Source organism: Hyperolius riggenbachi, chromosome 12, assembly GCF_040937935.1.
Source record: "Hyperolius riggenbachi isolate aHypRig1 chromosome 12, aHypRig1.pri, whole genome shotgun sequence".
In the NCBI taxonomy this organism is placed as follows: Eukaryota; Metazoa; Chordata; class Amphibia; order Anura; family Hyperoliidae; genus Hyperolius; species Hyperolius riggenbachi.
Genome location: NC_090657.1, coordinates 114,819,042 through 114,829,788, shown reverse-complemented (window position 1 = coordinate 114,829,788; position 10,747 = coordinate 114,819,042). Strand labels below are relative to the sequence as shown.

Sequence of the window (10,747 nt, the reverse complement as noted above, 5' to 3'; positions counted from 1 at the left end):
GCTGGTAAAAGCACAACCTAAGAGGCTATGATTTAATATGCCTCCCCTTCCACACTTGCGCCCATATGCAATTAACTTTTTCACCCGAGTTACCTCCCAAGAGATAATTCATCTTTTATTTAAACTAACGTTTCAGCATTTTACAATTGAAAAAGTACCCAAATGTTGGTGAAAAAAACGCTATTGAATTTATTTCGAGTGTTTTCTTGCCTGCTGGTGGCTTAAAAGGAATTTTAGGACAAGGTGTGAAAATATCACCTTGAAAAAAAAGTGAATTGCATATGGGCCTTGGTACGCTCTGCTTTAGAGCTTACAATCCATCTGCTCCATGCAGGGATGCCCAGGAAACACCTGAGGAGGGAGCTACACTGCAGTTGGAGGCCCTGGGCAATTGCCCTGCCCCGCCCCACCCAGCTAATTTTTCATGCTGGGAGAAAATTCTGGGGAGAACATGGAAGAGGGAAATGGAGGCTGCCGTATTTAATCTGCGCAGTATAGTGGACCTGACTGGGATCGGCTAGGTTCACCTTATCCACACCGAGAGCCGCTACTACGCTTGTGCTGGAGCCTGGAAGGTAAATATTCACATGGCCACTGTTCAGAGCGGCCAAGCGAGACCACCATGGGACGGAGCAGGATGGGGAAAGCCTTGATAGGATCCAGAGTATTCCCCCTCCCAAGGTAAGTATCCCCCAGGGCACTTTTTAAAGTTACAGATTCTCTTTAAAGAGCGCAGTTTTCAAAGGCACATGAAAACAGGAAGTCTGTACAACAGTTTATTAAATCAGCAACAGGTATAAAATGCCACAATCTTATATAATGTAGTTTGCGCATATAAAGACATTTAAACTTTTTTTGAAACCTTTATAATTCATACAACATGATGCATAGTCTCTCCAGAGATCTCAACGATTCACAATTCAAAACTGCAATACTAAGGCCGCAGTGGATTCTAGTGCTATGCTCAGTCCATGCCAACACTTCGACTCTGTTTTGTAACAGACTGAATTTTCTTTTGACGTAGTCGTTCACGGTTTGCATGTTCTAGCCTGTAAATACAAAACACATCAACACTATTTTTTAATTACGCAAACAAAAAAGCTTATTCAGAACCTGACCTAATGTAACATAAGACAAAAACCTGTACAGCTCCAAGCCTATAGAGAAGTAGACAGTGTTCCTTTTTCATTTTTTTTAAAATATTCTTTATTTTCTGTTGTTCCAAGTACACACATAGGTACATTCTCAGATGGAAATTATTAAAATAAGTATAAAGTTGTACAGAAATATGTTATATAGACATTGAGCGTATCAATGGGGAACAGACCCCAATTTAGTTACTGACAGTGTACCGTGATGCATTACAAAATCGGCCAAGTGCCGGTTCCTTACATCCACATTTCTTATAACGCATTACCTTATCAGCTATATATCATGTGTACATAAAAACAGAAATTATTAAATTTATTACATTTAACAGATAACCTAACCAGTAGAATCTTATGGGAGTGGTGTACTCCCTCCTAGTGGGTGTGATCTAGCATCTCTCTATCTCTGCATCTGCGATTTTAATATAAATAGAATAAATGGCAACTCCACTAGGGGTGAACACCTAAATTGTGAATCATAAGATCAAATTCTTCAGATATGCGAAAAGTCGACCAGTAGGCCCATGTTTTACGTAAAGCTTCTGACCTATTTAAAGCTGAGTGTGCCATATCTTCCATTGTATGGATATGGTCTATTTCCCTTATCAATTCTCCCATCGTGGGGGCTACATTATCTTTCCAGTGGCGTACCAACGGGCATTTTGCTGCATTTAGAACATGTCTAATAATAGAATTTTTATATTTTCTCATAGACCAGTCATTTATATGTAACAGGAAACCTCTGGTGTAAAGGGCACTTCACCATCCACTAAATGTTGTATCAGTGTTTTAACCCCCTCCCAAAAATCTCTGACTCTGGGACAGAACCACAGTAGATGTAACAGAGTACCCGGGGCTTCTCTGCAGCGCCAGCAGTTAGGATCTCTATCAGGGAAAACTCGCTGAAGTTTGACAGGAGTCCAGTACCAGTCGGTTAAAATTTTATAGTTAATTTCCTGAATTTTGACAGCCAGAGATGTCTTATAAGCAAAAATGCACATCCTGGATCTCTGTCCCTGAAAAAGGGATCTATTAATTTCTTGTTCCCATTTATCAAAAAACATCAAATGTGGAGATCCTAATCAGAAGGTATAGTATTGATATTTTTTTCATAGGTTCTTTCCCTGTGCACAATGATTCGAACTCAGTGTATTGTCTCCATTGTGTTGGCTCTATTCTTCTGCTTCGTAAATAAAATCTGATTTGGAAGAGTGACCACCAATTTAGCTGTAGAAGTGGAAATTTTTGTTGCAAAGTCTGTAGTGAGTGCCAACCCGACTGGTCTCCCATTTTCGATATGGTCAGGTCCCTTATACTACTCGAGTCTTTCCTTTGTCCCTTCTGTACGCCTAAGGGAAGGTCTGGGTTATTCTCTATTGGGAAAAGAGGAGAGATTCCCGGAGTCATATCTGGGTATTACCTTACCCTATCTAAAATCTTTAATGTAGCCATGACCAAAAGAGGTAGTCCACAGCTAGCTCTGTCTGCGCCCCCTATCCAAAGCAAGTCTGTGAGATTATAAGGGGTCATATGTTTTTCTACGTTTTTTCACTGTTTGCACTTCTCATGTCTGGTCCAGTCTACGGCCCTTGTGAGAACTGAATCATAATAATAATAAGCTACATTAGGGACTGCTAGGCCGCCCTTCTGTTTAGGCTGGAAAAGAATTTGTCTCTTCAGTCGTGGAGGTTTCCCTTTCCATATAAACCTGTTAAAGACAGTTTGTGCTTGTTTGAAGAATGAGTTGGGAATCATTATTGGTAGTGTCTGAAAGAGGTACTGCAATCTGGGCATAACATTCATTTTTACTATAGCAATAAGTCCTAGCCAGGAAAAATGTGGGCGGTCCCACCTTGCCAAGTCAGTCGTAAGTGTCTTGAATATATTTGTTTTGAGAGACAAGTTCCAAGATATTTAATGGATTTGTCGTTCCACTTAAAGGGAAAGTTACTTTCAGGATTTAGTTTCTGATCCCTAGGGAGACCAACACTATATGCCTCACATTTGTCAAAGTTTATCTTAAAATTGGATAGACGATCAAATTTCTCAAATTCAGTGATTAAGTTCGGAAGGGTGGTCATTGGTCCAGTCAGAAAGAATAAAAGATCGTCTGCGTATGCGGCAATCTTATGATCAATGGGACCTATGGTAACTCCCTTAATAGACTGATTTCCTCTCACATGACAAAGAAAAGGCTCCAGGGCCAGAGCAAATATAAGAGGGGAAAGTGGGCAACCCTGTCTTGCCCCATTTTTAATATCAAAGGGGTCTGACAAAATACCATTCACCTTAATGCGTGCGGTTGGGGAAGTGTAGAGTGCAGATATACAGGCCAATATTCTCTCACCCAACGGAGTGTTTCAGCATAGCCCTGATCCAGTCCCAGTTCACCCGGTCGAAGGCCTTCTCAGCATCTGTAGAAAGTAGCATACATGGAATGTCCCCGACCGGGAAAACTGAGTAACATCGATTACCCTAATGGTATAATCACTCGCTTCCCTGTGCGGAATAAACCCCACCTGGTCCCAATGTATCAGCAACCCCATGTAAGCCGCCAATCTATTGGCCTGTACCTTAGAGAATATTTTCAGGTCTAAGTTGAGAAGAGAAATCGGCCTGTAACTTCCGCATGAGGATGGGTCTTTATTTGGTTTAGCAATAACTGTAATGTGAGATTCTTGCGTTTGGGTTGGTAGGCGGACATCTTGATTACCTTTCGCTAATGCATTAAATAATCTACACAGGTATGGGGCTAGTGTCCCTTCTTATAATACTCTATGGGATATCCATCTGGCCCTGGAGCCTTTCCTGATTTAATGCCAGTGATAACCCCCTTCACTTGCTGTTCACTGAAGGGTTCCTCCATTTCCTGTATGGCGTCATGATCTAGCTGAGGTAATCTAGCTTCTGTCAAATAGGTCTGAATGGTCAATTTAAGATTACTTTCCCTCTTTTGCCCGGTGTCCTGTTGGAGATTATAGAGTTTGGTATAGAGATGTCTGAAGCTGTCAGCTATAGATTCACTTCTATTATGTTTGATCCCTCTTGTGTCTTGTATCTGTGAAACAAAAGTTCTTTGTTGTTGCTGTTTCAGGGCTTTAGCTAGAAGCTGGCTAGCTTCTTTTTGTTCCCATATAAATAAAATGCATTTTGACACCTACGGGCTGAAAATTTAGCACCATCTTTAAGCATTATTTTAAGTCTATCTCTGGCTGCCATTAGTGTCTGTTTAAACCTAAAACTTCCCTTGCCGATGAAGATACATTCCAGAATGTGTACCTCCCTCATGAGTTCTCGTACTACCTTTTCCTTTTCCCTCTTCCTTTTAGTACCCACTTGAATTAAAGTTCCTCTCAAGGAAACATTTGTGCGACTCCCATAAAATGGGTGAGGTCACATCCTCTGTATCGTTTAATTTAAAAAATTAATTGATATGTTTTTAGATTTCTGGTGCTATGTCTTCATCTTGCAATAGAGAGACATTCAACCTCCATGTGAATGGTGTTTCTCTTTTATCATTGCAATTAAGTGTCACACTGACTGGGGCGTGATCTGTATAGTAAATGATACCTATATCTGCTGCAATGTGCTCTGGGAGGAGAATATGAGATATCAAAATGTAGTCAATTCTGCTATATACATTGTGCACATGGGAGAAGAATGAATAATATTTTGTGTCTGGGTGGGTAAGTCTCCACACGTCAATCAGCTGGCGTTCATGCAGCATCCTTTTGATTTTAGTTAGCTTAGCATAGGAGATCACTGAACGCCCCCCTGATGTATCCAGGAGCGGGTTTAAAGGTATGTTAAGGTCTACCCCTAAAATGACATTCCCTTCTGCAAAGGAGTCCAGAATTTCCAGGAACTGTCACATAAAAGCCACCTGATCCACATTGGGAGCGTAAATCAACCCAGGGTATATTTCAGACCTTTAACCACTTGAGGACCTAGGGCTTTCTACCCCTTAAGGACCGGCCACTTTTTTTCCATTCAGACCACTGCAGCTTTCACGGTTTATTGCTCGCTCATACAACCTACCGCCTAAATGAATTTTGGCTCCTTTTCTTGTCACTAATAAAGCTTTCTTTTGGTGCTATTTGATTGCTCCTGCAATTTTTACTTTTTATTATATTCATCAAAAAAAGACATGAATTTTGGCAAAAAAAATGATTTTTTTAACTTTCTGTGCTGACATTTTTCAAATGAAGTAAAATTTCTGTATACATGCAGCGCGAAAAATGTGGACAAACATGTTTTGGATAAAAAAAAAAACCCCATTCAGTGTATATTTATTGGTTTGGGTAAAAGTTATAGCGTTTACAAACTATGGTGCAAAAAGTGAATTTTCCCATTTTCAAGCATCTATGACTTTTCTGACCCCCCTGTCATGTTTCATGAGGGGCTAGAATTCCAGGATAGTATAAATACCCCCCAAATGACCCCATTTTGGAAAGAAGACATCCCAAAGTATTCACTGAGAGGCATAGTGAGTTCATAGAAGATAATAATTTGTCACAAGTTATCGGAAAATGACACTTTGTGACAAAAAAAAAAAAAGTTTCCATTTCTTCTAACTTGCGACAAAAAAAAAATGAAATCTGCCACGGACTCACCATGCCCCTCTCTGAATACCTTGAAGTGTCTACTTTCCAAAATGGGGTCATTTGTGGGGTGTGTTTACTGTCCTCGCATTTTGGGGGGTGCTAATTTGTAAGCACCCCTGTAAAGCCTAAAGGTGCTCATTGGACTTTGGGCCCCTTAGCGCAGTTAGGCTGCAAAAAAGTGCCACACGTGGTATTGCCGTACTCAGGAGAAGTAGTATAATGTGTTTTGGGGTGTATTTTTACACATACCGATGCTGGGTGGGAGAAATATCTCAGTAAATGACAATTTTTTAATTTTTTTTACACGCAATTGTCCATTTACAGAGATCTTTCTCTGTACTACTAACAGAATACATTGGGGTGTCTTCTTTCTAAAATGGAGTCATTTGTGGGGTTCCTATACTGTCCTGGCATTTTAGGGGCCCTAAACCGTGAGGAGTAGTCTTTTAAACAAAATTTCTCAAAATGACCTGTGAAATCCTAAAGGTACTCATTGGACTTTGGGCCCCTTAGCGCAGTTAGGGTGCAAAAAAGTGCCACACATGTGGTATCGCCGTACTCGGGAGAAGTAGTACAATGTGTTTTGGGGTGTATTTTTACACATACCCATGCTGGGTGGGAGAAATAACTCTGTAAATGAAATTGTGTGTAAAAAAATCAAAAGATTGTCATTTACAGAGGTATTTCTCCCACCCAGCATGGGTATGTGTAAAAATACACCCCAAAACGCATTATACTACTTCTCCTGAGTACGGCGGTACCACGTGTGGCACTTTTTTACACCCTAAGTACGCTAAGGGGCCCAAAGTCCAATGAGTACCTTTAGGATTTCACAGGTCATTTTTGTTTCAAGACTACTCCTCACGGTTTAGGGCCCCTAAAATGCCAGGGCAGTATAGGAACCCCACTAATGACCCCATTTTAGAAAGAAGACACCCCAAGGTATTCCGTTAGGAGTATGGTGAGTTCATAGAAGTTTTTATTTTTTTGTCACAAGTTAGCGGAAATTGATTTTAATTGTTTTTTTTCACAAAGTGTCATTTTCCGCTAATTGTGACAAAAAATAAAATCTTCTATGAACTCACCATACTCCGTACAGAATACCATTGGGTGTCTTCTTTCTAGAATGGGGTCATTTGTGGGGTTCCTATACTGCCCTGGCATTTTAGGGGCCCTAAACCGTGAGGAGTAGTCTTGAAACCAAATGTCGCAAAATGACCTGTGAAATCCTAAAGGTACTCAGTGGACTTTGGGCCCCTTAGCGTACTTAGGGTGTAAATAAGTGCCACACATGTGGTACCGCCGTACTCAGGAGAAGAAGTAGTAGAATGCGTTTTGGGGTGTATTTTTACACATACCCATGCTAAGTGGGAGAAATATCTCTGTAAATGACAATTGTTTGATTTTTTTTTTACACACAATTGTCCATTTACATAGAAATTTCTCCCACCCAGCATGTGTATGTGTAAAAATACACCCCAAAACACATTATACTACTTTTCCTGAGTATGGCGGTACCACATGTGTGACACTTTTTTGCAGCCTAGGTGTGCTAAGGGGCCCAACGTCCTATTCACAGGTCATTTTGAGGCATTTGTTTTCTAGACTACTCCTCGCGGTTTTAGGGCCCCTAAAATGCCAGGGCAGTATAGGAACCCCACAAGTGACCCCATTTTAGAAAGAAGACACCCCAAGGTATTCTGTTAGGTGTATGGCGAGCTCATAGAAGATTTTATTTTTTGTCACAAGTTAGTGAAAAATGACACTTTGTGAAAAAAAAATAAAAAATCAATTTCCGCTAACTTTTGACAAAAAAAAAAAATCTTCTATGAACTCGTCATACACCTAACGGAATACCTTGGGGTGTCTTTTTTTCTAAAATGGGGTCACTTGTGGGGTTCCTATACCGCCCTGGCATTTTACGGGCCCAAAACCGTGAGTAGTCTGGAAACCAAATGTCTCAAAATGACTGTTCAGGGGTATAAGCATCTGCAAATTTTGATGACAGGTGGTCTATGAGGGGGCGAATTTTGTGGAACCGGTCATAAGCAGGGTGGCCTTTTAGATGACAGGTTGTATTGGGCCTGATCTGATGGATAGGAGTGCTAGGGGGGGTGACAGGAGGTGATTGATGGGTGTCTCAGGGGGTGGTTAGAGGGGAAAATAGATGCAATCAATGCACTGGGGAGGTGATCGGAAGGGTGTCTGAGGGGGATCTGAGGGTTTGGCCGAGTGATCAGGAGCTTACACGGGGCAAATTAGGGCCTGATCTGATGGGTAGGTGTGCTAGGGGGTGACAGGAGGTGATTGATGGGTGTCTCAAGGTGTGATTAGAGGGGGGAATAGATGCAAGCAATGCACTGGCGAGGTGATCAGGGCTGGGGTCTGAGGGCATTCTGAGGGTGTGGGCGGGTGATTGATTGCCCTAGGGGCAGATAGGGGTCTAATCTGATAGGTAGCAGTGACAGGGGGTGATTGATGGGAAATTAGTGGGTGTTTAGGGTAGAGAACAGATGTAAACACTGCACTTGGGAGGTGATCGGACGTCGGATCTGCGGGCGATCTATTGGTGTGGGTGGGTGATCAGATTGCCCGCAAGGGGCAGGTTAGGGGCTGATTGATGGGTGGCAGTGACAGCGGGTGATTGATGGGTGGCAGTGACAGGGGGTGATTGATGGGTGATTGACGGGTGATCAGGGGGGATAGATGCATACAGTACATGGGGGGGGGGTCTGGGGAGAATCTGAGGGGTGTGGGGGGGGTGATCAGGAGGGAGCAGGGGGCAGGGGGGGGGATAAAAAAAAAAATAGCGTTGACAGATCGTGACAGGGAGTGATTGATGGGTGATTGGGTGCAAACAGGGGTCTGGGGGGTGGGCAGGGGGGGGGGTCTGATGGGTGCTGTGGGCGATCTGGGGCAGGGGGGGGGGAAATCAGTGTGCTTGGTGCAGACTAGGGTGGCTGCAGCCTGCCCTGGTGGTCCCTCGGACACTGGGACCACCAGGGCAGGAGGCAGCCTGTATAATACACTTTGTAAACATTACAAAGTGTATTATACACTTTGTATGCGGCGATCGTCGGGTTAACATCCCGCCGGCGCTTCCGTATGGCCGGCGGGATGTTGCGGCGGGTGAGCGGCGCCAGGCGGAGGATCGCGTCACTGATGACGCGATCGCTCCGCCCATGCCCCTACAAGGACCGCCGCCATTTGTCTATACGGCGGTCCTTGCGGGGTGCACTTCCCGGCCGCCATTTGTCAATACGGCGGTCAGGAAGTGGTTAATAAGGCCCTTGACCGAGATAAAGCGACCCGATTCATCAGCATAAGTGTCTATCAACGAAAAGGAGATCGAATGGCTCAGCAGAACTGCTGTGCCCTTTGTCTTAGACCCAGGAGACACACTCAAATATGATAATGGGTAGTTTCTGTCTCCCAGTTTTGGGTGATGGTCTTTTTTGAAGTGCGTCTCCTGAACAAAGACAACTTGGGCTCCCTGTTTCCACATGTCTCTGAGCACTATTCTTCTTTTCTCTGGAATGTTTAGACCCTGAGAGTTGACTGAAATGCACTTTAAGGCAACCATGAGTAGAATGTACAAAGGCACCAGATGTCGCGGATCACACCCTGAAGTCTATTCGTACTGGTTAACAAACATCCCAACGTAAACAATATAAATGCCTTCAACATGAAGAACAAAACTATTGTAGCTATTACCCACATCTGAGTTATTACCAAACAGGTGTCCCTATGTGGGCACGAAGTAACCAAGAGCCTACGCGAGGAACTGAGCTCTTCCCTCCCCTCCCCTATGAATTTAAAAAATAGAAAGGCTATAAACAATCAATGATCCCGAATTCAAGGTTCAATCGACTCCTATGTTGTGGTCTATTATAGTGTCCCACTCTTGTGCCAAACTCCCCCCCACCCACCGCAGCGGCTTCTATATCCCATGTCCTTACCCTTATATCGGGTTCTAAAATGTTGCAAGTGGGGATAAGAGAGAGGGAGGGAGAGCAACAGAAACACATGGTGGTATAACTTTGAGAAAGAAAAAGGAACAAAACATGTTGTGGAACCCAAACTCCACTCATATGTCCACCTCTGTACTCCCCCCCCCTCCCCATATGGTACATATCAAATGCCACACATATGCGTAACCTGTGCTACACACCCAACCTTTTCTAATCCCAATTTCCCCCGCATCCCAACATGAATCTCATATTAACTGAACGATTAGCTCTTAAAGGATACCACAACCGAATGGTTGTGGTAAAATTGACTGCAGCGCTGTGTAGGGTAAAAGGAGTACATACCTTCCGTGCCTCCAGCCCCCCTCCGTCTGCCGCTGTTCTCAGTTTATAGATGCCGGTGTCCGGCGACTTTCCTGACCCTTACCCCGGACATACTGCGCCCTGTGTGCGCAGTATGTCCTTCCCCCTTGCTTCTGGCTGGCGCATAGTGCGATGCTCAGAAGCACGCTGTCCCCTTTCTGTTGCGTGTGCGCTCCATTACACCGATGGTCTACACCACTTCACCATGCACGGTGGTTTGACAGCTCACTAAAGGACCTAAAGAAAGAAGTGCGCAGACTAGAAAGGAAGTGGCAAAAATCTCGGAATTCAAAAGATAAACACACCCATGTCTCTCACCTGGAAAGCTACCAAAATGCGATTACCAAGAAAAAATCCTCCTACCCATCACAGGAGATCGCAAAGGCCGCCAACAGACCAGCCCAACTATTCCGCACAGTTGATAGACTATGTAACCCATCCTGCCTAAAGCCTACTATAACTCCCTCAAAGGAGCTATGTGAGAAATTTGCTTGCTACTTTGCTGACAAAGTATCCTCTATTCGGTCTCTCATTCAGTCCACAGCACCCAAGACTCATGCAACTCCTGGAAATAGCTGCAAAAACAACCTAACACCCTGGACTGACTTCAAACGTATTAGTGAGGAAGAGCTCTCAGACATCCTCCGTCGCCTCCGCCAGACAA

The 10,747-nt window shown here is 43.5% G+C and overlaps 1 protein-coding gene across 1 annotated transcript in view; it reads right to left on the bottom strand.

Moving 5' to 3' along the window:
• Positions 1 to 762: 762 nt before the first annotated feature.
• MRPL58 (mitochondrial ribosomal protein L58) overlaps positions 763 to 10,747 on the bottom strand; it is a 106,877-nt gene continuing 96,892 nt past the window's right edge. The window contains exon 6 of the mRNA XM_068262003.1: positions 763 to 1,049. Within this exon, the coding sequence (XP_068118104.1) occupies positions 965 to 1,049 (85 nt within the window). The 3' untranslated portion in view covers positions 763 to 964. The remainder of the gene's footprint in view (positions 1,050 to 10,747) is intronic.